Below are 27,031 nucleotides of genomic sequence, written 5' to 3'. Positions count from 1 at the left end.
AGTGGTAGTTGAGTGATAGGCAGGCTGAGTGGTGGTAGTTGAGTGGTAGTTTAGTGAGTGGTAGGCAGGCGGAGTGGTGGTAGTTGAGTGGTAGTTTAGTGAGTGGTAGGCAGGCTGAGTGGTGGTAGTTGAGTGGTAGTTGAGTGATAGGCAGACTGAGTGGTGGTAGTTGAGTGGTAGTTGAGTGGTAGTTTAGTGAGTGGTAGGCAGGCTGAGTGGTGGCAGTTGAGTGGTAGGTGAGTGATAGGCAGGCTGAGTGGTGGTAGTTGAGTGGTAGTTGAGTGATAGGCAGACTGAGTGGTGGTAGTTGAGTGGTAGTTGAGTGGTAGTTGAGTGAGTGGCAGGCAGGCTGAGTGGTGGTAGTTGAGTGGTAGTTGAGTGATAGGCAGACTGAGTGGTGGTAGTTGAGTGGTAGTTTAGTGAGTGGTAGGCAGGCTGAGTGGTGGCAGTTGAGTGGTAGGTGAGTGATAGGCAGGCTGAGTGGTGGTAGTTGAGTGGTAGTTGAGTGATAGGCAGGCAGGTTGAGTGGTGGTAGTTGAGTGGTAGTTGAGTGATAGGTAGGCTGAGTGGTGGTAGTTGAGTGGTAGTTGAGTGATAGGTAGGCTGAGTGGTAGTTGAGTGGTAGTTGAGTGATAGGCAGGCTGAGTGGTGGTAGTTGAGTGGTAGTTGAGTGGTAGGAGAGTGAGTGGCAGGCAGGCTGAGTGGTGGTAGTTGAGTGGTAGTTGAGTGGTAGTTGAGTGGTAGGAGAGTGGTAGTTGAGTGGTAGTTGAGTGGTAGTTGAGTGGTAGGAGAGTGGTAGGAGAGTGGTAGGAGAGTGGTAGGAGAGTGGTAGTTGAGTGGTAGTTGAGTGGTAGTTGAGTGGTAGGAGAGCGAGCAACAGGAGACACCGCTGGCCCACAACACACGTGGTGGCATTAACTCTCCGATCTTGGCAATGGCGCCGGAATTTTTGGGCACCGCCAGGAACCCAGCGTGGCCCGGCCTCACCAGCCCGGCCTCACCTACCCCTGCCTCACCTACCCCTGCCTCACCTACCCCTGCCTCACCTGCCCCTGCCTCACCAGCCCCGGCCTCACCTACCCCTGCCTCACCAGCCCCTGCCTCACCGGGGGTGCTGTCTAGGGTCGACTCTGTGGGGGGAGGAGGCCCCAGGCCCTCAGCAGCACCAGCTCAGTGCTCTTCACCTCCAAGCCACTCGACGGACATCGCTGACCAATCGATTCGACCCGTCAAAGTGATTCGCTGCTGCGGCGAGCTTCGAGGCCGTGATCCAGCGGTGGAAATTCCATCTTCCTATGGCCCGGGGAGGGGAAGACTTACTCCGCGGGACAACCACTGTTCACGTCTCCTCAACGTGGTACCGACTTTATCGACCCCGAGAAGGGAGGCGAGGCTGATGAGTGGAGCCCGCAACCAGGACTCGCAACCCTTCCGACTGAGAGCCGCCGCCACGTGATCGCCGCCGCCGCCGCCGCTGCTGCTGCTGCTGCCCGTGACATTTCGAAGGAGAACGCGGAATCCGATAAGCTGTGAAGCTCTTTCTCGCAGACCGCGCGCGCTGCCCTTCCAGGAAGCTCTGGCGGTGTCGCTCCGTGGAAACGACGCGGACGACAACAACAACAACGACAACAACAACAGCAACGACGACAACAACAACGACAACAACGACGACAACAACAACGACAACAACGAATGGAGACGCAGCGAGTAATGCAGAGTCCTTTCTCAGTTTAATAACCGTCGTGACAAGTGAGTATTTGTCGGCACGTTGTGTTTGTGATTGTTTTTTGCTCTCTCTCTCTGTCTCACCGTTTCTTTTATGGGAACATTGTTTTTTTTAAGGGGGAGGGTTACGGCTTATTTTTGTATCACTTCCTCTTCTTCTTGTTGTTGTTGTTTGTTGTTTGTGTATCGTAGTCATTGTTTTCGTTGCATTCAAAAAAAACTTCTAAATAAAATATATATTTCATTATAAAGATTCTCGCCGGCAGATCGTCTCTCTCTCTCTCTATTTTTGTTTTAACTTGTAAGTGCAGATTAGGTCTGTACAGTCAGGACTTGGGGGGTTGGGGTATGTGGGGGGGATGGAGGTTGGGAGGGGACCTAGGGGGGAGGGGCTCCTCATCCCCCCCCTCCTACCCCGCTTGGTGGTGGTGGTGGTGGGGGGCCGTGCAACGCTCACGACAAATAGAATCGCGGCCGCGACTTCGCCGCTCGCCTGGAATGTCCACATCGTGGAATGTCCACATCGCGACCCTCTCGCGAACGAACTCAAAAACGTATTCAGCGTGGCGGGAGGCATGTATGGCTGGCCGATGTCGCGAGCGTATCGTATAAACAACAACAACAACAACCAGCAGCAGCCGTACGCGTTGCTTTCTCTCTCTCTCTCGTAAATAAATATCGAGCGATTTGTTTTTTCCAACGGAGCGCTTCCCCGTCGCCTGTGCCGGATACGGGAAGGGGAGGGAGGGAGGTGGAGAGGGGGGGGGGGTTTAAAACGACGAAATGGAATACGACAAAAGCAAGACGCGGGCTACCGCAGAGAAGAGACGCAGGGCCGATGCCTGACGACGAGGAGGAGGAGGAAAGGTGGCGACTGGCAAAGCACAAAGCAAATTCAGTATCAAAACATGCCGTACTTATGTACACTTTTAACAAAGAGAGTATGACGTATATATATACTGTGTACAGTATATATTTACACCGCAATTTCATATACGTTCGTTTTTAAGTTTTTCATTACAAAAATTCATTTTTATCAAACAAACACAAAACGCGAGTCGTATTTGTACGCTTTTCGTAAACTAGAGGCGGGCTGCTGCTGCTGCTGCTCAGGGTCGCCCCCCTCCCCCATTCTCCAACCCGTGGCAACACGCGCACGTGGCTCGGCGCACGTGGCTCGGCCCACGTGACACAGCCCACGTGGCGCCGTTGTGACGCGCAGGGCGACGCGCCGTCCAATAGGAGCGGAGAACGCGGCTGAAGGGGGCGCGCACGTGGCGGTGGGCGGGCGCTCGCGGGCGGCGTCGTCGGCGGGCAGGAGACGCTGCAGAGACCACCACCGTGCCTCGGGCACAACCAAAAAAAAACGAAAACCACGAACTTTAAAAAATATATATAATAAAACCCATGACGTAGGTGAAATAAATTAACACGACTTGCGTGGACGGCCGACTGTGTTCACAGAGCCCTGCACCCGAAGCCACCTCCATTCGTGAGGAGGTTGAAGCGACCCATCGACCCTCAACTCAAGATCCTCGTTCCCTCGCGAGCCCAAATTCCGCCCCCCGCGTCCGCAACTCCCTCCGGTGAGCAAGCCAGGAGTTGACGGGGGAGGGGTGGAGGGTCAGCACAATTCTGGCTATCGCCTGACGAAGCTCGGGGTGGTTGTTGTTGCTGTTGTTGTAATCACCGGCGAAAGCGTGACGTTACTCGAATTGTAAATATTTTAAGGGGTTTGAATCGTCTGCTGAAGTAGTGACTAAATGGCCACGTTTTGTTTACCTGACGAACCTTTACTAGTTGGCCGTGTCGGGTGGTGGCGGGTTTAACGACACATTTATATATTTACGTGAAATTGGTACCGAGACGATTTCGTGGATGCCGGTACCGGTGCGATGGAGCGTGGCACCGGTGAGCCAGACCGGCCGCTGGCACCGGTGACCCAATCTGGCCGCTGGCACCGGTGACCCAGGCCGGCCGCTGGCACCGGTGACCCAGGCCGGCCGCTGGCACCAGTGACCCAGGCCGGTTGCTGGCACCGGTGAGCCAGGCCGGCCGCTGGCACCGGTGACCCAGGCCGGCCGCTGGCACCGGTGACCCAGGCCGGCCGCTGGCACCGGTGAGCCAGGCCGGCCGCTGGCACCGGTGACCCAGGAGGGGTCCCTGGGTTCCAAATCCGCCCTCATCGTCACCACCCAGCAGCACGGCGACGATGCCCGGCTCTGATTTCGTTTTTCCCTCTCTCAGTCTCTCTCCCGTGTGCTTCCCCTTTCACTTCATCCCCCCCCCCCCCATCTCTCCCACTCTCTCCCTCTCTCTGTCTTTTCTTTATTTCCTTTTTGCTAAAAGGACAGCTGTTGTCAGCAGCCTGACTGATCAGCGCCTGGCAAACACAAAAGACTGCATTTCTCCCGTCCAGGAGATCAGTGCCGAGTGACACGGGAAAGGAGTTATTTTCACACGCGTCATTAGACACGGACAACGCGGCATCAATTCGTTTCAGCTTGATCTCGCTCAACCTTCCAGTGAACCTTCGCTGCTGCTGCTGCTGCTGCAGTTTGGGCTGCGAAACGCAAATCTGCCTGGGGCCTCTCGTCCCTTGGGACATTCTGTCTCTGATGCTGCTGCTGCTGCTGCGTTCGACACCGTCACGGGAGAGGGACGGGCGGGGTCCTTCGGTACTTCGCCATCGCAAAAAACAACCCCCAAACCACTCTCGCTCCGAATCTCTCTCCCCTCCTGCTCTCTCCTCCCCCCGGCAACCACCCGACAACGCACGGCCTCGCCATCAAAGTATAAAAGCAAATCCCCAACAAGCGAGCATCAGCGGCAGCACCTGCACACAGCACCCCTCCCGCATGGAGACACCCACACCACTCACACCACACCACTCACACCACACCACTCACACCACACCAAGCACACCACTCACACCACACCACTCACACCACACCACTCACACCACACCACTCACACCACACCACTCACACCACACCACACACACCACACCACTCACACCACACCACTCACACCACACCACTCACACCACACCAAGCACACCACACCACTCACACCACTCACATCACACCACTCACACCACACCACTCACACCACTCACACCACACCACACACACCACTCACACCACACCAGTCTCCCCCGCGACAGACACACGTGGACGCAGTGGTACGGGTCCTGGGGCTGCCAGTCGAACCCCCCCCAGCCCCCACCCCGAGCCCCCCCTCCCTCCCGAGCCCCCCCCCTTCCTCCTCCCTCCGTCGGAATGAGACGGCGCTCGAGAGCTTTCGGGGAAATATAAAAAAACAAAAACGAGCGTCGCGATTTGTTGAGCGTCGCGATTTTGTTCATTCTCGCGATGATCGGACGCCACTCCCCTCCCCCCCATCGATTTCCAATCAAACGCTGGGGGGCGGGGTGCGTCTCACGTGACACGCCACTGCCAGATGCCGAACTCGGCTCTCCTACTCTGGAGTTCCCCCCGTAACATCCTGGGGGGAAGCCAAGGGGTGGGAGACAGTGCCTGCTCGACCCCATGCAGCTGCGCGCACGCGCTGTGTCAGAATCAGAAGATGTATTCCATCCTGCATAAATCCGATGAGCCGTGAAGCTCTTTCTCACGGACGTCCCAAGCGGGGCGGGTCAGAGGCAACAGGAACGTCTGGGAGGCGGGGGCAAGCAGGCGCAGTGCCAACGACTGCTGCCCACAATTGCCCAAAGCTCTGGCAGTCCTCGACGTGTTCAGATGTTTTCGGCCAATTAACGAGTTCATCTTCTTTGGTTCTTTGGGTGAGGTCACGTAGAATGAGAATAAAATAATAAATTGATAAAATAAAATAACGCAAATATTATTGTGTTATTTTATTTAATCAATTTATTATTTTATATTAGTGTTATTTCATTTTATCAATTTATTATTTTATTCTCATTCTACGTGACTTTACCGAAAGAACCAAAGAAGATGAATCCTTGCAGTCACGAAAGCTTTAAATCGAAATTTAACGAGGAGTTGTAAACGCGCGTGTTCGCCCGCCTTGCTCCACCAATAGCAGTCGCCCCAGCAGCCTGCCGAGGCTATAGCGGGGACGAGGGTGGGGTTCAAGGTGCACCTAGCCTGGCACAAGCACCCTCTCGTGAGGTGACCGCCACTTCGCGTGGCGAACGGTGCTGGTTGTTGTTGCTGTTGTTGCTGTTGCTGCTGTGCATGACCGGAAACCATTTAACTTTCTTGCCACCGAGCCGGGGGGGGGGGGGGGGGCCTTGTTGTGTGTTCGTGTGCACCTCCCTGTCCGGAGCCCCTTGCAATGCGGAGAATACCGTCATGGCGAAGACGACGATGATGATGATGACCATGATGATGATGACCATGATGATGATGATGACGACGATGCCAATGATGACGATGATGACGACGACGGTGACAATGACGATGATGACAATGATGACGATGATGACGATGACGACGACAATGACGATGCCAATGATGACGATGATGGCGACGACAATGACGATGACAATGATGACGATTATGACGATGACGACGACAATGACGATGACAATGATGACGACGACAATGACGATGACAATGATGACGATGATGGCGACGACAATGACGATGACAATGATAACGATGATGACGACGACAATGACGACGATGATGACGACGACAATGACGATGGCAATGATGACGACGACGATGATGACAATGATGACGACGACGATGACGATGATGACGATGATGATGACGATGTGTGCACGCAGACGTCAGTACCCCCCCCCCCCCGATCCCTGGTCTCCGCGTCTCTCCGCCGCTCACTCGCACCAGAGGAGGGAGCTGGCGTCGATGTTTGCCGCCATGGAATATAAATAAATAAAGAGCGAGCGAGCGAGCGGCGGTGTGGGGGCAGAGAGGAGAGGGAGGGAGAAAAACACGACTTTGGTTTTGTGTCGGAAGCCTGAGTCAGCATCTGTGCGTGACACTACTAACGACAGCTGCCGTCTGGGAGCCGCGCTGGAGGAGGAGGAGGGGGAGCAGACGTCGTGACAGACGAATACAGCGCTCAGACAACAAACAAACTGCAGCTCGTGCGAGCCCTGTGATCCCACTTCTCGCCGGAGCCAGGACAGAGTGGCACCACGAGGCACCACGAGGCACCACGTGGCACCACGAGGCACCACGAGGCACCACGTGGCACCACGAGGCACCACGAGGCACCACGAGGGACCACCTGGCACCACGAGGCACCACGTGGCACCACGAGGCACCACGAGGCACCACGAGGCACCACGTGGCACCACGAGGCACCACGAGGCACCACGTGGCACAACGAGGCACCACGAGGCACCACGTGGCACCACGAGGCACCACCTGGCACCACGTGGCACAACGAGGCACCACGAGGCACCACGTGGCACAACGAGGCACCACGTGGCACCACGAGGCACCACCTGGCACCACGTGGCACAACGAGGCACCACGAGGCACCACGTGGCACAACGAGGCACCATGAGGCACCACGAGGCACCACGTGGCACGAGGCACCACGTGGCACCACGAGGCACCACGTGGCACAATGAGGCACCACGTGGCACCACGAGGCACCACGTGGCACCACGAGGCACCACGTGACACCACGTGGCACCACGAGGCACCACTTGGCACCACTTGGCACCACGAGGCACCACGTGGCACCACCAGGCACCACGTGGCACCACGTGGCACCACGAGGCACCACGTGGCACCACGTGGAACCACGAGGCACCACGTGGTGTCACGAGGCACCACGAGGCACCTGGCACCACGAGGCACCACGAGGCACCACGTGGCACCACCAGGCACCACGTGGCACCACGTGGTACGAGGCACTACGAGGCACCACGAGGCACCACGAGGCACCACGAGGCACCACGAGGCACCACGTGGTACCACGAGGCACCACGTGGTGTCACGAGGCACCACGAGGCACCTGGCACCACGAGGCACCACCTGGCACCACGTGGTACGAGGCACCACGAGGCACCACGAGGCACCACGAGGCACCACGAGGCACCACGAGGCACCTGGCACGCGCGGAGTGAGCAGTGGAGGTGGGGGGGGGCATCCTGGAGGTAACACCGGCGGTGGCTGCGAGTCAGGCGCTGACACACAACAACAACCGCGATTCGCCACTAAGTGGCGGTGACGTCACCACGACGCTTGTGCCAGGCCATGTGCACCCTGAGGCCACGTGAAGTGTCGAACGCCCGCGGGCAGGAGGTCACGGGGCAGACCCAGGTGCCACGGGTCGACTGTCTGAGCTGACACACGCCACGGGCTCCGTGATGGGCCTGCACCCGGGCCTCATGACCGGACCCGGCTACCGGGCCCAGTGACCGGACCCAGTGACCAAACCCAGCTACCGGACCCAGCTACCGGACGCAGTGACCGGACCTCGTGACCAAACCCAGTGACTGGACCCAGCTACCGGACCCCATGACCGGACCGCGCACGCCCCCTTGCCATTCTCGGCAGCCGAACAACTCCGCACCGCTCCGCTCCGCACCGCTCCGCACCGCTCCAAACAACTCCGCACCGCTCCGCTCCGCACCGCTCCAAACAACTCCGCACCGCTCCGCTCCGCACCGCTCCGCACCGCGCGGGCCGCGGGTCGGCTGCGCGGTGCGGAGCGGCGGATCGTAGTTTTTTTTTCTTCTCTCTTCACAGAAATGTGTTTCGCATTTTCCTGGTAATTCGTCATCCGTTTCCGTTCGAATGCCGAATTTCCAACAGCCGCGGGCAATCAATCTTCGTCACGGTGCCTGCCCGCGAACAGTTGGGGTCCTTTTTAGAAGTGGCTTGGCTGGGTCCGCCTTTGACGTACGGAAATCTGAAGTCGATATTTATTTATTTCATCCTCGCACGAGAAGAAAAAACCACGTGGCGGTGACGGCTACTTGCCTGCATTGCAGGAGAGCGCTTGGGACAAGGGGGGGGGGGGAGGGGGGGTGCTGGGCGGGGATGAGGAGCAGAAATAAATCTTGGGAATGGTTTGTTGCAACAACAACAAAAAGACGTTTGTGGGAAGGAGATTTTTTTTTGTTTAACAATCTTGAAAAAGTGTCGATGAGTGGCGTCGCGCGTCTCCTCCCCCCGCCCGAGCTTCCTGGCGCTCCCACCGAGCTCGTCCGTCACGTCCGCACGCTAGCAGTGGAGCGAGCACGGCGCCGCCGCCGCCGCTGCCGTCCGCCCGTCACCACGGAGCTTCGTGCTGCGTGGCGGGGGCCGTGTTGACAATGGAATTGTAATTTTTTTCCACCCCTGGCAGCCTCCTCCACCAACCCTGCCTCCACCGCCCCCCTCTAGAAAAAAAAAAATAACCTTCCGCCCTCGCGCTGGAATTCCAACTATTTACATTCAGTGCATTTGGCGGACACGCACGGGGTGGGGGTGGAGGTGGTGGGGGGGGTGGGAGTGGAGGTGGTGGGGGTGGAGGTGGTGGGGGGGGTGGGAGTGGAGGTGGTGGGGAGGGTGGGAGTGGAGGAGGTGGTGGGGTGGGAGTGGAGGTGGTGGGGGGGTGGGAGTGGAGGTGGTGGGGGTGGCAGTGGAGGTGGTGGGGGTGGGAGTGGAGGTGGTGGGGGGGGTGGGAGTGGAGGAGGTGGGGGGGGTGACAGTGGAGGTGGTGGGGGTGGCAGTGGAGGTGGTGGGGGGGGGAGTGGAGGTGGTGGGGGGGGTGGGAGTGGAGGTGGTGGGGGTGGCAGTGGAGGAGGTGGTGGGGGTGGGAGTGGAGGTGGTGGGGGGGGAGGAAACGCGTTGCCCCAGTTGGGTTGTCCGGGTGAGCGGGGCACAGGGCCAGCGCGGCGAGCAGGAGGTGGAGCAGGAGGTGGAGCAGGAGGTGGAGCAGGAGGTGGAGCAGGAGGTGGAGCAGGAGGTGGAGTCCTCGCTGTGGCGTCCGCTCCCCACCGCCGCTGCACGCACCTGGACGGACCGGGCCCTTCCTGCCTGGGCCGTCATCCCAGGGCCTTCGTGCCTGGGCCTTCGTGACTGGGCCTATGTCCCTGGGCCTTCGTGACTGGGCCTTCGTGACTGGGCCTTCGTGCCTGGGCCTATGTCCCTGGGCCTTCGTGACTGGGCCTTCGTTCCAGGGCCTTCGTCCCAGGGCCTTCGTGCCTGGGCCGTCATCCCAGGGCCGTCATCCCAGAGCCTTCGTCCCAGGGCCTTCGTGCCTGGGCCTACGTGCCTGGGCCTATGTCCCTGGGCCTTCGTCGGGCCCTTCATCCCGGGGTCGCCTCGGTCGCTCCTGGGGAGACCTGCACACGAAACGGCAGACGGAGCGGGAGAGTAAATGTGTGTATCAACGAGTCGATGGTCATCAATGTCAACACGCTTCTTCCTCCTCCCGTGAGGTCACCACAAATCCACCGTTTTCAAAGCTCGACCAAGAACCCCGTGGATGAAAAAAAGGTTCCTAAATTAATTGCAAACGAGAATTCATGCAACACAGGTTAACGTTAATGGGAGTCGCTTGGAACGTTCGTTTCAATAATTGGAATCGCCCAATGTGAGTGTGACGACAATTACAACAACCCCGTGTGTGCTGACTTTTGGGCCACCTTGTATACAAACGGCAAGGCCCCCCCCCCCACCCCCACCCCCTTGTGGCCTTCTCAGGCTGTTGGGGCAAGTGCTGTTCACGTGCGAGCATCTTATGAAGGCCGCCAGGGCGCATGCGGATAGTGGTGACGTTAAACTATTCAACTTAACTATTTTTTATTTTAACAGGCAAGGCCCCACTGAGCTGCGTGGCTCTCTTTCAGAAGTGACCTGGCCACAACTGATAGCTCGACGAAGTGGCTTATCGTCATCATCGTCATTGCGTGGGTAACCTACAGCAGCAGCCAAATACTCTAAACGCGTGGCGGTGATTCTCAATGTGGAGGGGAAAACCGGAGAAAAATCCACGCGGAAAGAGAACAAGTAAACTCCACTTTTACAGGCGTCAGACTGGAGGGGCAAGCGCTGTTAGCGAGCACCTACGAAGGCCGGCACTATGCAAATGGTCACACACGCGCACACAAAGACAAAGATCCCCCATATAGCCTGAACAGACTGTAGGGGCAAGCGCTGTTAGCGAGCACCTACGAAGGCCGGAAACGGTACACGAGGGGGTGGGTCGTTAGCATCACGCCCGACCGCCTTCGTCTCCCCAGTGGCGATGTTTACACACCGCACCAGGTACTCATTTGAGGCTGAGTCGACCTAGGGGAGCCCCGGGCCCAGTTCAGATAATCGTCACTGGTGTTGGCCGTGAGCGGGAATCGAACCCGGGTCGCTGGGTTCGTAGCGCAGCGTAGCGCTAACCGCTCCGCCACCGCTCCCCACCACGCACACACGCACACACGTACACACGTACACACATACACACACACATACACGTACACACACATACACGTACACACACATACACGTACACACACACACACGTACACACACACACACATACACACACACACGCGCACCAACACGCCGCTCCTCCTGGGGTGCATGACCGAGCGTCTGCGGGACGAGGCTGGCGCGTGCCCGCCACCCGGAGCCACTCGGTGTGCCCAGTCACGCGGAAGCAAGCCGGGCCCGGTGTCACTCAACAACAACAACAATAATAATAATAAATCCGTCCGGAATCCGGACACCCATAACCCGCCCGCTAACCCCGCCCCAATGTAGCAACAACGATCGCCACCCAACGTCCACGTGGTGTTTGACCGAATGATAACGCCGCCGGACGGCCAAACAGCAGCCAAACGCTTCACCATGCCCGCCCGCCCGCGCTGTCACGAGGTCGATAATCATCATCATCAATGCCGCTTGATTCATCGGTAGCGAGCCCGGCCGGCAGCCGTTGCTGGTTTTTCCCGCAACGCCGCAACAAACGCACAGGGGTCACGGACCGGCGATCGGCAACGCAGGACGCGATGGTGACAGCACCGGTAACAGCGCCGATGACGGTGACAGCGCCGGTGACGGTGACAGCACCGGTGATGGTGACGGTCATGGTGGCGGTGACGGTGACAGCGCCGGTGACGGTGACAGCGCCGGTGATGGTGACAGCACCGGTGATGGTGACGGTCATGGTGGCGGTGACGGTGACAGCGCCGGTGACGGTGACAGCGCCGGTGACAGTGACGGTGATAGTGACAGTGACGGTGACAGCGCCGGTGATGGTGACAGCGCCGGTGACGGTGACGGTCATGGTGACAGCGCCGGTGACGGTGATGGTGACGGCGCCGGTGACGGTCATGGTGTCGGTGACGGTGACAGCGACGGTGACGGTAACAGCGCCAGTGATGGTCACGGTGACGGTCGTGGTGATGGTAACGACGCCGTTGATGGTGGTGGTGACAGCACGGGGACAAGGCTCCACAAGCGTGCGTCATCAGGAACAGGGGGTTAGCTTCTACAGGTAAACTGTTGGGTGTAGCCCAAATGTCAGCAGCCAATGTTAGTGAGGGTGGTGGGTTTCCCACCAATCAAAGGGCTGTAAAAATTAGCATGTTAATGTGAGAGATGAGCATGTTAATGCGAGATATTGGCATGTTAATGTGATATATTGGCATGTAAATGTGAGATATGAGCATGTTCATGTGAGATATTAGCATGTTAATGTGAGATATTGGCATGTTAATGTGAGATATTGGCATGTTAATGTGAGATATTGCCATGTTAATGCGGGAGATTAGCGTGTTAATGCAAGAGATTAGCATGTTAATGTGAGATATTGGCATGTTAATGTGAGATATTGGAATGTTAATGTGAGATATTGGCATGTTAATGTGAGAGATTGGCATGTTAATGTGAGATATTGGCATGTTAATGTGAGAGATTAGCATGTTAATGTGAGAGATTATCATGTTAATGTGATAGATTAGCGTGTTAATGTGAGAGATTAGCATGTTAATATGAGAGATTATGTTAATGTGATAGATTAGCGTGTTAATGTGAGAGATTATCATGTTAATGTGAGAGATTATGTTAATGTGATAGATTAGCGTGTTAATGTGAGAGATTATCATGTTAATATGAGAGATTATGTTAATGTGATAGATTAGCGTGTTAATGTGAGATTATCATGTTAATATGAGAGATTATGTTAATGTGATAGATTAGCGTGTTAATGTGAGAGATTATCATGTTAATGTGAGAGATTATGTTAATGTGATAGATTAGCGTGTTAATGGGAGACCGCAGAGCAGCAATGTCAAGCTAGGCGAGCGAGGCGACTGTGTTAATGTGAGAAATGTAACCTGTTAATGTAAAATCAGAGAGCCTAAAATAACAACTAACATCGGAAGGTGGTAGGATGGGAACATCACAGCCAGTTATGACTTAAACTGGTTGATAACGTCCTTCCAATGATTGTTCAGTTTGTGCCCATCTTCTCGATTGAAATTGTGTCTGTATATGTGGATGGCTTCATGAACGAATCTTTGCTGATAGCCAGTGGATTTGCAAAGTACCTTCGTCTTAGAGAAATCAGTTTCGTGTGAGCCCACCGCACCACAAACACGCTCCCTTCTCACAATCTGCCCAACTCTCTCTCTCTCTCACATGCTCCCCAACTTTCTCTCACACACACATTCTCCCCAACTCTCTCTCTCTCTCTCACAATCTCCCCAACTCTCTCTCTCGCTCACACACTCTATCCCCAACTCTCTCTCACACTCTCCCCAACTCTCTCTCTCACACGCTCCCCAACTTTCTCTCACACACACATTCTCCCCAACTCTCTCTCTCACACACATTCTCCCCAACTCTCCCTCTCTCACACACTCTATCCCCAACTCACTCTCTCTTACAAACTCTCCCCTGAATTATCTCACACTCATCCAAAACTCTCTTCTAACTCTCTCCCCTACGATGCCTTTCCCCCACTCTCTCCATATCTCTCTCACACGCAAAATTTCGCCTACTCTTCCACTCGTCTTCCTGCAAGAGACCCATAGACTCACACAGAGAAACCGTAGACTTGCGTAGAGACCCATAGATTCACGGAGACCCATAGACTCTTAAGACTATGATTATTACCAGGTAAGGCCCACTACTGATCTATACAGAAGCGACAATGTCTTCTCACAAATGACAGATCAAGATAAAGCGGCTTGTCATCGTGCGGAAGCGTGTGGCAGCCCAATGTCGAGTCCAAATGTGGAGGCAAAAACCGGGGAGGGCCACGGATGAAAATCCACGCCACCACGGGGAGAGAGAAACGCAAACTCCAAATATACAACAACAGGCGTCGGGGTCGGGATCGAACCCACGAACTCCTGTATACCGGGCGAGGTCGTTAACATTTCGTCACCGTGCATCCTATACTGCCGACTGCCGGTCATCTCACAAACAAACTTGTACGACACTCTGCCTGACCCAGGTGAGAGGAGGTCGCTGCTGCAGGGCGAAAAGGTCATCACTGCGAGGTGAGAGGTCACCGCTGTGAGGTGAGAGGTCATTGCCAAGCAGTCGCAAGTCATAACTGTGAGGTGAGAGGTCACCGATGTGAGGTGAAAGGTCATTCCTATGGGGTGAATGGCCATTCTTATGGGGTGACAGCTCATCGCTGCGAGGTGAAAGGTCATCGCTGCGAGGTGAGAGGTCATTGCTAAGGGGTCACAGGTCATCGCTGCGAGGTGAGAGGTCATTGCTAAGGGGTCACAGGTCATCGCTGCGAGGTGACAGGTCGTCACAGCGAGGTCAGAGGTCATTGCTAAGGGGTCACAGGTCATCACTGCGAGGTGACAGGTCACCGCGAAGAGGTGACTGCAGCGGACTCAGATAAAGAGGCGCCGTGCAAGGACGGCGCACGCCTCGCCCACCCCAGCGGCCACAGCCACGGGCGGGTGGACGACAAACACCGCTCAGGTGGAACGGCGCAGCCACGCGGACCGGAAAACTACCCACAGAAAGTCGCGCTGCCTGCCGGCGGAGGGGGTGCTTCGGCTTGGGGGGGGGGATTACATTCTCGTGCCCCTCCCCCCCATCACTGCCCCCCCCCCCTTCCCAATGGCGGCTGCTGCATCCATTGGCCCAGCGACTCCTCCCAGAGCCACGTCAAGTTTCCCAGTTTGTTTGCTTAACCTGAGCACAGCCTCAGGAGAGCAGGGGTCGGTTTCTGTGAGTCTATGGGTCTCTGCGTGAGTCTATGGGTGTCTGTGTGAGTCTACGGGTCTCTGTGTGAGTCTACGGGTCTCTGTGTGAGTCTATGGGTCTTTGTGTGAGTCTATGGGTCTCTGTGTGAGTCTATGGGTCTCTGTGTGAGTCTACGGGTCTCTGTGTGAGTCTATGGGTCTTTGTGTGAGTCTATGGGTCTCTGTGTGAGTCTATGGGTCTCTATGTGAGTCTAAGAGTCTCTGTGTGAGTCTATGGGTGTCTGTGTGAGTCTATGGGTCTCTGTGTGAGTCTATGAGTCTCTGTGTGAGTCTATGGGTGTCTGTGTGAGTCTACGGGTCTCTGTGTGAGTCTACGGGTCTCTGTGTGAGTATATGGGTCTTTGTGTGAGTCTATGGGTCTCTGTGTGAGTCTATGGGTCTCTATGTGAGTCTATGAGTCTCTGTGTGAGTCTATGGGTGTCTGTGTGAGTCTATGGGTCTCTGTGTGAGTCTATGAGTCTCTGTGTGAGTCTATGGGTCTCTGTGTGAGTCTATGGGTGTCTGTGTGAGTCTATGGGTCTCTCTGTGAGTCAATGAGTCTCTGTGTGAGTCTATGGGTCTCTGTCAGTCTATGGGTGTCTATGGGTGTCTGTGTGAGTCTATGGGTCTCTGTGTGAGTCTATGGGTGTCTGTGTGAGTCTATGGGTCTCTGTGCGAGTCCATGGGTGTCTGTGTGAGTCTATGCGTCTCTGTGTGAGTCTATGGATCTCTGTGTGAGTCTATGGGTGTCTGTGTGAGTCTATGGGTGTCTGTGTGAGTTTATGGGTCTCTGTGTGAGTCTATGGGTGTCTGTGTGAGTCTATGGGTCTCTATGTGAGTCTATGGGTGTCTATTGGTGTCTGTGTGAGTCTATAGGTGTCTGTGTGAGTCTATGGGTCTCTGTGTGAGTATATGGGTGTCTGTGTGAGTCTATGGGTCTCTGTGTGAGTTTATGGGTCTCTGTGTGAGTCTATGGGTGTCTGTGTGAGTCTATGGGTCTCTGTGTGAGTCTATGGGTCTCTGTGTAATTCTATGGGTGTTCGTGTGAGTCTATGGGTCTCTGTGTGAGTTTATAAGTCTCTGTGTGAGTCTATGGGTGTCTGTGTGAGTCTATGGGTCTCTGTGTGAGTCTATGGGTGTCTATGGGTGTCTGTGTGAGTCTATAGGTGTCTGTGTGAGTCTATGAGTCTCTGTGTGAGTCTATGGGTATCTGTGTGAGTCTATAGGTGTCTGTGTGAGTTTATGGGTCTCTGCGTGAGTCGTGGACTAACATTCGGCATTAAAACAAAGATAAATCGGCGCAAAAACAACCGTGGCATAAGACAAAGGAAAGGTCACCGACGGACACGCTGCCTGCACCTATGTAGTACGTACATTGAACTTCTTTCACACCGTACATAGCAAACTGTGCTACTTGAAGAGGCGGGGGTGGAAGGACAACAAACTAAACACTAACAAGCAGTTCTAAAGAAATGAGTTTGTCAATCTAAATTATTATTTAAAAGTGCATAGCTCCAGTGGCTTCCGAATATCGGAAGAGCGTTCCAGACGGCCGCACCATCAACATCACCTCCATCACCACCATCAACATCACCACCATCAACATCACCATCAACATCACCTCCATCACCACCATCAATATCACCTCCATCACCACCATCAACATCACCTCCATCACCACCATCAACATCACCTCCATCACCACCATCATCACCACCTCCATCACCACCATCAACATCACCTCCATCACCATCAACATCACCTCCATCACCACCATCAACATTACCTCCATCACCACCATCAACATCACCTCCATCACCACCATCAACATCACCTCCATCACCACCATCAACATCACCTCCATCACCACCATCATCACCACCTCCATCACCACCATCAACATCACCTCCATCACCACCATCAACATCACCTCCATCAACATCACCTCCATCACCACCATCAACATCACCTCCATCACCACCAAAAACATCACCTCCATCACCACCATCAACATCACCTCCATCACCACCATCAACATCACCTCCATCACCACCATCATCATCACCACCACCACCACCACCACCTATCATCACCACCATCAACATCACCACCATCATCATCACCACCACCACCACCACCTATCATCACCACCACCACCACCTATCATCACCACCACCATCATCACCACCACCATCACCACCATCACCACCATCATCATCATCATGCATGTATGTGCAGTACGTATGTCGAACTTCTTTCGCGCCACTGTACATAGCCAACTGTGCTAATCGGAGGTCACGTGGTGGTGGGGGGGACGACGACACGAATCACACCAAGCGGTAGTCAAGAGTCAAGAGTTTCCACGCCTGACGCGTCGCAGCGCCTCAAGAGACAAGGCAGGGGACGGCGTGGCGGTGAGGCTCACCGTGCAGCACCACGAGCCACATCGACCCTTCGCTCTCGAGCTCTTTGCCTGGCCAGTAGAGTAACAAAAATACTCTTCTGTTGTCAGCCAATCAAAAGTGGCTAAACACAGCTGGATGCGTGCGCCTGTCCGTGCCTGTGTCCGTGCGTGTGTCCGTGCGCGTGTCCGTGCGCGTGTCCGTGCGCGTGAGTAGTGGCAAAGGTAAACTAAAAGCCAAAGCGTCCCAAGCGGATCAAAGGGGCCGGCGGATTTGCTGAACAAAAGGAGGGGCCGCGTAGAACAGCGACCATGAAATACCAATCAACGTGTAGCACGCACGCGCTGCGTCTCGCTCTCGCGTCTCTCCAGCTCTTCTGTCATCACTCTCACATTTTATATCGTGAAAGGGTGGGGGGGGGAGGCTAAAGTGCTTTCTGCTGCCGAGGGTACCAGACAGTGCCGCGTCCGACGCCCGTGCGAGCGAGTGTCGCCGCCGCCGTGCCACGAACCCGGCCCGGATCACAGCCCACGGCCAACATCGGTGGCCGGCACCCTTCACCCCCCCCACCCCCCTCCCTGGGGCCCTCTCCCTAGGTCGGCTCGGCCTCGACCGCTTGCCGCAGAGAGCGCGGCCACAGACATCGGCTCTGTCGGGCGCGGAGGCGGAGGTGGAGGCGGAGGTGGAGGCGGAGGTGGAGGCGGCCCGGGGTCCTGCCACAGCTAGGAACGTCGCGCCGGACTTTGGGAGTGGCGCCCGCTGCTGAACAAAACGCACTTGCCCCAGCGGTCTGTGGAGGCTACCTGGATTGAGGAGGAGGAGGGGGGGGGGGTCCTTTAGCCTTTGTCTCTGTTAAAATGCAGAATGACGAAAGATGAATTTCGAGATTAAAAAAAAATCTTCTCTACACCTCACCCCCACCCCACGCGTTTTATTTTTTTAGGTCATGAGCAGTCGCGATTCTCTCTCGAGCATCCAGCGCAGCTCGGCTGAGAGAGAGAGAGAGAGGGAAGCGGGGGGGGGAGAGAGAGAAAAACCATCCCGAATCCAACCTGACCTTAATTTAGCCGCCTCAGAGTTGTGCACAAAAAAATAAAATTATTAAAACGCCAAATTTTTAAAATGGCACAAAGATGAGCTCAGAGTGATTAGTCATAATGGGTGAGACGGGGGAGGGGTGGGGGTAGTGGGGGTAGTGGGGGTGGGGGTGAGGGGGGGGGCTGCCTCCATGACGTGTCATCGCTCTCTACATTACACCTCAATCCACTGCTGGATTGACGTCCACCCCCCCCCCCCCGCTGTGTTGGTCCTGGGGGGGGGGGGGCAGGGGGGCGGGGTTAGCCTGTGACGTCACCCGGGAGGAGGCGGAGCGACGAATCCGCCCCGCGGCGCCGGGCCGCGAGAGGCGGCATCGTGCGGAACTCACCCAGCAGTGGATAGATCACGGCCGGGAGCTCGGCTCATCACCCCCTCGCTCCGCGGGTCGGTAAAGCGAGCGGCCGCGTTGTGGTGAAGTCAGAATGAGAATCAGCATCTGTGTATTTAGACTGCAGAAGGAATCCGATGAGCTATGAAGCTCTTTTTTTCTCAGGTGTCCGGTAGGGGCACGGGGTCAGAGCGTCACGACCACGAACAATGCAAAAGGTCACCAGCGGCCGTCCTGTGGATAGGCCCCATGGGGACAAAGGCAAAGATCCCCCGTATAGCATGAACACACCGCAGGGGCAAGTGCTGCTAGCGAGCAGCACCTGTGAAGGCTACCGGCACTGTGGCACACGAGGGGGTGGGTGGCCAGCACCACGCCCGGCCGCCTTTGTCTCCCCAGTGTCGATGTTTACCGCACAACGCACCAGGTACTCATTTGAGGCCGAGTCGACTTAGGGGAGGGCCCATGACCGGTTCAGATAATCGTCACCGGTGTTGGCTGGCCGTGAGTGGGAATCGAACTCGGGTGGGCGGGTTCGTAGCGGAGCGCTAACTGCTGCGCCACCGCTCCCCGCTCAATGAGGATCACACAGCAGCAGCAGCAGCAGCGCCTGCAACGCCTGGCAGGACCCTCCCGCACAAACAGTCTTGAGACTCGGCGAGGATTTCCTGGCTAAACAAGCAGAATAAACAAGAGAACACGTAAAATTTTATAATTATTTACGTGTTCTTTTTTTTATTTAAATCGAGCGGCTTTTGTTTGAGCAGGCAAACTTCTGGGCCAGTTTCGACGTTTTAAGTCTCATCAGCAGTGTGAGGCTCGTTGACTATAAACTCATTTTTATTTTCCCACCATAGGCCCACTGAGCTGTATAGCTGTTTTGCAGAAGCGACCCCGGCCACCACAAACGATAGCTCACCGAAGTGGCTCACCATCATCATCATCACGTGGGAATTTAGAGCAGTAGCCAAAGACTCTGAACGCGTGACGTCGATTCTAAACGTGGAGGGTAAAACTGGAGGACCCAGAGAGAAAATCAACGCAACCACGGGGAGAGAGAGAGAGACACGCAAACTCCAAATACACAACAGCAGGCGTCAGGGTCGAGATCGAACCCACGACCTCCTGCATACCAGGCGAGGTAGTCAACATCTCCTAGCCAGGGTTATGATGATGAGAGACACGCAAACTCCAGATATACAGCAGCAGGCGTCAGGGTCGAGATCGAACCCACGACCTCCTGCATACCAGGCGAGGTAGTCAACATCTCCTAGCCACGGTTATGATGATGAGAGAGAGACACGCAAACTCCAAATACACAACAGCAGGCGTCAGGGTCAGGATCGAACCCACGACCTCCTGCATACCAGGCGAGGTAGTCAACATCTCCTAGCCACCACGAGGCGAGGAGGGCCTCAGGGAGGCTAAACTGGGACACCACGCGGTCATCTCCGTCAGCCCCACCCACTTGTACATAGCCACGCCCACTCAGCCACCAGCGCCGCCCCCCCCCCCGTTCAACGCAACTTCCCACGCTGGACGTCACAATGGAGCGGGCGACAACTCCGCCCCGCGTCGGCACGTGGGCTCGGGGCGGCGGTGACCGAGCGGACGGGCCGGAGCCGAGTCCGTCGGCCCACGCAGGCCGGGCCCCGACATCGCCGAGCGGCGAGCGGCGTGGTGGGACCGCCACGGCCTCCCGCCGAGAGCCCACGGCTCAGCGCGGACGCCGAGCGGCACTTCACAGCCGCTGTTGGACTCATTTCGGGCCGGGTAGACCCAGCGGCGGCGGCCCACGTACTCCCCCGCCACAGCGGCGAGATGTTAACTCCCTCGCCCGGTACGCAGGAGGTCGTCGGTTCGGTGCCGACCCTGACGACGCCTGCTGCCGCTGCTGCCGCTGTTTATTTGGAGACCTGCGTGTCGTCTCTCTCCCCGTGGTGGCGTGGATTTTTCCCGTGTCCTCTGGTTTAAGCCTCCACATTGAGAATCGAGAGAGTTTGTCCACACGACGATGATGATGATGTTGATGATGATGTTGATGATGTTGATGATGGGAAGCCATTTGTGTGTTGAGCTATCATTTGTGATGGCCAGGTCGCTTCTGTTAAACAAATAGTTTAAACAAATAGTTTAAACAAATAGTTTAAACAAATAGTTTAACATTTTAGTTTCATTTGGCAGTGAGCAGAATTGCCTCCCCCCCCCGGTCTCTGTGGTGGTGGTTGGGGGGGAGGAGGGGGAAGGTGGGGGGAGTGGGGGGGCACTTGGGGGGAGTGGGGGGGCACTTGGGGGGGAGTGGGGGGGGAGGGGGCACTTGGGGGGAGTGGGGAGGGGGCACTTGGGGGGGGGGAAGTGGGGGGGGAGGGGGCACTTGGGGGGGAGTGGGGGGGCACTTGGGGGGAGTGGGGAGGAGGGGGCACTTGGGGGGAAGTGGGGGGGTGGGGGCACTTGGGGGAAGTGGGGGGGTGGGGGCACTTGGGGAGGAGTGGGGGGGAGGGGGCACTTGGGGGGGAGTGGGGGGGAGGGGGCACTTGGGGGGGAGTGGGGGGGGAGGGGCACTTGGGGGGAGTGGGGGGGAGGGGGCACTTGGGGGGAGTGGGGAGGAGTGGGGAGGAGGGGGCACTTGGGGGGAGTGGGGGGGGAGGGGGAACTTGGGGGGGAGTAGGGAGGGGGCACTTGGGGGGAGTGGGGGGGGAGGGGGCACTTGGGGGGAGTGGGGAGGAGTGGGGAGGAGGGGGCACTTGGGGGGGAGTGGGGAGGGGGGTGGGGAGGAGGGGGAGCGGCCACTTGGGGGGGAGTGGGGGGGAGGGGGCACTTGGGGGGAGTGGGGAGGAGTGGGGAGGAGGGGGCACTTGGGGGGAAGTGAGGAGGGGGGGGGATGGGCCACTTGGGGGGGAGTGGGGGGAGGGGCACTTGGGGGGAGTGGGGAGGAGTGGGGAGGGGGCACTTGGGGGGAAGTGGGGAGGAGTGGGGAGGAGGGGGCACTTGGGGGGGAGTGAGGAGGGGGGGGGATGGGCCACTTGGGGGGGAGTTGGGGGGAGGGGCACTTGGGGGGAGTGGGGGGGAGGGGCCACGTCAAGCGAGATTGATGAAGAGCTCCCAACTCGGAGAATGGAATCCAGGCCACGTCCCCGGGGTGGGGCCTCCGCCAACGTCACCGGACACCGATAATCGCGAACGTCCACGCGGGGCCGGTGCGAGGGCTCCCCCCACCCCCACCCCACCCCCCACCCCACCCCTTGTTTACCCCACCGGAAGTGGCGATGTTCTAGAGGCGATGTTCCAGAGTTACGTCCGTTAACACTTCCCGACAGGGCGCTCAGCTGCGACGCGTTAAATGTCACGCAGAAAACAAACGCCAAATAAAACGATCTCTCTCTCTCTCGCCTCTCTCTCTGTCTCCTCTCTATTTATGGGGGGGCCGCGGCGAGGTTCGTCAGCTTCGGAGAGGCGCAGAAACGAAACTATTAAACTATAATTTCATTTTTTTTTTATTTTGACCGGGTAAGGCACCCCCAGAAGCGACCTGGCTATCACAATTATTGATATCAGCTCAACCAAGTGGCTTATCATCATCATCACCGTTATCATCATCATCGCCATCATCATCGCCATTATCATCATCACCATTATCATCATCACCATTATCATCATCATCACCATTATCATCATCATCGCCATTATCATCACCATTATCATCATCATCACCATTATCATCATCATCATCACCATTATCATCATCGCCATTATCATCATCGCCATTATCATCATCATCGCGTGGAAATTTAAACCAGCAGCCAAATTCTCCCAACGCGTGGGGGGTTGGCGGCGTTGTGGTCGGACAGATGAAGCTTCTGCCGAATATTTTTTGGCAAAGCGCAGAAGTTGTTTCGCTTTGAAAAATGCCAGCGGCGGCGGCGGCCACGATAAGAGAGCGGCGACCTCGTGGCGACACACAGAGAGCGGCACACACAGAGAGAGAGAGAGAACAGCACACACACACACAGAGAGCGGCACACACAGACACACAGAGAGAGAGAGAACAGCACACACACACAGAGAGCGGCACACACAGAGAGAGAGAACAGCACACACACACACACAGAGCGGCACACACAGACACACAGAGAGAGAGAGAACAGCACACACACACACAGACAGCGGCACACACAGACACACACAGACACAGAGATCGGCACACACAGACACACACAGACACAGAGAGCGGCACACAGAGACACAGAGAGAGAGCGGCACACACACACAGAGAGAGAGAACAGCACACACACACACAGAGCGGGACACACAGACACACAGACACACACAGAGAGAGCGGCACACACAGACACACACAGAGAGCGGCACACACAGACACAGAGAGAGCGGCACACACACAGAGAGAGAACGGCAGACACACACAGAGCGGCACACACACACAGACACAGAGAGCGGCACACACAGACACACAGAGAGCGCGGCACACACACACACAGAGCGGCACACACACAGAGCGGCGCACACACACACAGAGCGGCACACACACACAGAGAGAGAGAACGGCACACACACACAGAGCGGCACACACACACAGACACACACACAGACAGAGCGGCACACACAGACACAGACACACACACAGAGCGGCACACACACAGAGCGGCACACAGACACAGAGAGAGAGAAAGCGGCACACAGACACACACATAGAGAGCGGCACACACAGACACACACACACAGACACACACAGAGAGCGGCAACAACAACCGCCATTCGCCACTAAGTGGCGGTGACGTCACCACGACGCTTGTGCCAGGCTATGTGCACCTTGAGGCTACGTGAAGCGTCGAATGCCCGCTGGCAGGAGGTCACGGGGCAGACCCAGCAGGTGCCACGGGTCGACTGACTGAGATGACTGAGATGACTGGCTGATGCACCACTGTGCCAACCTGCTGTACCCTAGCCACCCGGCGCTCCGCTCGTTGTTGTGAGCGTCGCTCCTCCGCCCTCCGTTGTTGTTGGAGGGCGACTACCTCCAACTGCCCAGTAGCGTCCTTCACGAGCCTCCTCCTCCACAGAGGCCGATCTTGACACCGCTGGTACCAGTCATCGGCAAGTCCACTCAGCTCCACGTCCTCCTGTACCACATCACTCCATCTCTTCTCTAGCCCGTGCCGCGCCCGTTTAGCCCCCTCGATCCGGCCGAACAAAAGCTGTTTCGACATGCGGTGGCTGGGCATGCGGGCTACATGACCCAGCCATCGCAGCCTTGCCCGCCGGAGCTCACCGATGGGACCTTTCCCAGATCTTTCAAGGATTTGTGAGCTCCTCACACAATCCAGTCTGGTTAAACCCAGGATGGATCGTAGGCAGGCCAGCCTAAATGTTTCTAACCGGCGAAGATGTTCCATTAGGGGGGTCCACGTGTCGCAAGCGTAGAGAAGGGAGGGAATGACCGTGGCCGAGAAGACCTGAAGCTTAGTGCGGAGCGACAGACCAGGTAGCTTCCACACAGCGTTACGCAACTGATGAAAAGATATTGCCGCTCGACTGATTCGGAGTGAGACCTCTGCTGTTAAACTGGAGCCAGTCATAAGCACACTGCCCAGGTATGGGAAACTCGCCACTCTCTCCACAACTGCCCCATCACCGATTGGGAGTTGTGGGGGTGGAGTGTCCGATGGTACAAAATACCCAGGTAGGTGTTTAGTTTTGGTGGGGCTGATGGTAAGGCCCCACTTCTTAGTGGCAAGCTCCAGGTTCAGAAGCAGCGCCTCCAACTCCTCCTCTGAGTAAGCAGCAATTACCAGATCATCGGCATACATAACATGTTGATTTGAAGCTTTCGTGACTGCAGGAATCCATACTCTTTGTGGAAATAAAATAAAATACGTGACTTTACCAAAAGAACCAAAGAGCATACATCACGTGGTTGAGCAATAGGGAGCCATCGCTTGACCACACCCAGGCATCGATCAGTCTCCCATTGTATCTGTACCAGATAGAAATTCCTCTGGTACAGCTACTGAAGGCTTCACGAACTACGTGGTCGAAATAGATGTTAAATAATGTGGGAGCCAGAGGACATCCCTTTCGCACCCCAAGGTGTACAGGGAATGGCTCTGACTCCCGGCCACGTAGTTTTACCCAGGCCCGCTCACCATCATGAAGGTCCTTAATGAACGTGAGCAGAGGGTCAGGTACTCCAAAAGCACGAAGAACAACCCAGAGCCCAGGCCTACTGATGGTATAATAGGCCTTGACCAGGTCAATAAAGCAGAGATGTAGGTCTTGTTGGAATTCCCTACACCTCTGCTGTAGCAGATGGACAGAAAATATGGCATCTGTGCAGGACCGCCCTTTCCTGAAACCGCATTGGGGCTCCGCAAGCCTCTCCTCAGCGTGCCTGGCAAGGCGATGTTGAATAATCCTTGCCAGGACCTTTCCCGGCACACTGAGGAGTGAGATGCCCCTGTAGTTGTTACAGTCTGTGCGGTTCCCCTTCTTAAAGAGGAGGACCACCAGGGCATCCTTTCAGTGGTCCAGACTGTTGTTATGATGTCATGTAGGGCAGTCTGTGCACAAACGCCCTCCCTCAGCATTTCGCTTGGGAGATCATCTCTGCACGGTGCCTTTCCTGGTCTCAGACTCTGGATCGCCTTCAGTACTTCCTCAACAGATGGCACCTCAGCCAGCCACTCACAGGGGGTGATTTCTTCCAATATTTGAGGCACCGCAGCCTCGGCAGGGTCATCCCCACTTTGTCCCACGTTGTTATCGAGGCTGAGGGATGTCCCTCCCCCCAGTACTTCAAAGAAATGCTCAGCAAATCTGCAAACCTGTTCCTGGGGGTCGGAGATTGGATCACCATTCGTTCCCCTAATGATGGTAATAGGTGTGGCGCTGCAGGTTACTTTCACACACATTCACACAGTCACTCAACACACTCACTCGCACACATTCACACACACTCACAACCCCGAGCTCCCGAATGAGACACCCGCACGGGCGGCGAACTCACGGTCAGAGCGGCCCCCGGGGGGTTGGTCTGGTGGTGGGGGTGGTGGTGGTGGTGGTGGGGGGTGGTGGGGGTGGTGGCAGATTGTGGAGTCGCGCGGAATTCTGGCAGCGGGATGTGAAGTGACACGTGACAGACTGGTGTGTCACTGCCTGGAATTGACAGATGCCACACCTCTGGGGAGGCGCTGTTACCAAACACCGATACTGACCTGGGGGGGGGGGGGGCTTTGGTTGGTTGGTGGGGGCGGCAGAGAGCGTGGGGGGGGGGGTGTGCCCGGGGCCCGACTGACGCTCACATCAGATCACTGCCGAAAATATAAACAGCTGTGCCGCGCGGGCGGGAGGGCGAGAGCCCTCGACGACTTTCTTCGTGACCCATGAACTCGGCTCTCGCGTGTCCAAAACACCCCACAGCCACCCCACTCCTCCTTTTTTGACGGCGGTGCTGGTTGTTGCTGACCGTTTTCTTTTTTTTTGGGGGGGGGGGGTAGTTGGGGGGGGGGGAGCAGGGAAGGGAGGAGGGGTGGAGGGGTGGAGGGGGACATTGCTTAGCAACCGCTGTGTTGTTGTTGTAAAATAAAAATGGTACGTGACGTTCGCGCTGCGGTTTTGAGTCGAACATTTTTTTTTTACACAAAACCACTGCGCGGGATTTACGGGGGGTGGGCGGTGGGGGCAGGGGGGGGCAGGGGGGTGTAAGGAAGCTGCCCCGGTGCTTCTCGACATTTCTGGGCATGCGTGGCAGACAATGACGAACGTCAAAGAGGAAAATAAAAACCCATCACCGGACACCAATGACTTCCGTCCCAGCGTATCATCGGCACACGCGGACCACCCAGCCCGCCCGCCCGCCCGCACGCCCGCACGCCCTGCCACCCCGTCCGTGCCACGCCATCGCTGCCACCGTCACTGCCACCGTCACGGGCACCAGGCCACCCACAGCCGCTCCGGGGCCCTCGCCGCTCTCGGCAAACAAATCGAATCGTCGAACCAAACTGGAAACGAGTTTGTTATTGTGACCCGGTGAGGCCCACCATTGAGCTGCCGTGTCCAAGTTGTTCAGAAGCGACCTTTAAACAATGTTTGACTTGACCAGGTAGGTAAGGCACACTGCTAAGCCACGAAGCAAACTTTCAGAAGCGACCTGGCTATCGCGAGTGACAGCTCGAGCAAGTGGAAGCTTATCATCGTCATCACCACCACCACCACCACCACGTGGAAGTGGATAGCGGCAGCCAAACACTCGAAACGGGTGGCGTGGATTCTAAATGTGGAGAGATAAAACCA

The 27,031-nt window shown here is 56.5% G+C and overlaps 2 protein-coding genes across 2 annotated transcripts in view; both read right to left on the bottom strand.

Annotated features, from left to right (window-relative positions):
- Window positions 1-1,713: 1,713 nt before the first annotated feature.
- On the bottom strand, window positions 1,714-9,909 carry LOC142906305 (uncharacterized; the record flags this gene model as incomplete). Its single annotated transcript, XM_076053860.1, has 1 exon — window positions 1,714-9,909. A coding segment is annotated over one exon (939 nt), but the record flags the coding sequence as incomplete, so codon positions are not given.
- Window positions 9,790-27,031, bottom strand: part of LOC116955976 (teashirt homolog 3-like) — a 117,689-nt gene continuing 100,447 nt past the window's right edge. Inside the window, exon 3 of the mRNA XM_032977361.2 lies at window positions 9,790-10,027. The gene's annotated coding sequence lies outside the window, so the exon portion shown is untranslated. The remainder of the gene's footprint in view (window positions 10,028-27,031) is intronic.

Source organism: Petromyzon marinus, chromosome 63 (genome assembly GCF_048934315.1).
Source record: "Petromyzon marinus isolate PM22_M1 ecotype Great Lakes invasive population chromosome 63, UKy_Petmar_22M1.pri1.0, whole genome shotgun sequence".
In the NCBI taxonomy this organism is placed as follows: domain Eukaryota; kingdom Metazoa; phylum Chordata; class Hyperoartia; order Petromyzontiformes; family Petromyzontidae; genus Petromyzon; species Petromyzon marinus.
The sequence above is the reverse complement of the archived record's forward strand: the minus strand, read 5'-3'. Positions and strand labels throughout refer to the sequence as shown.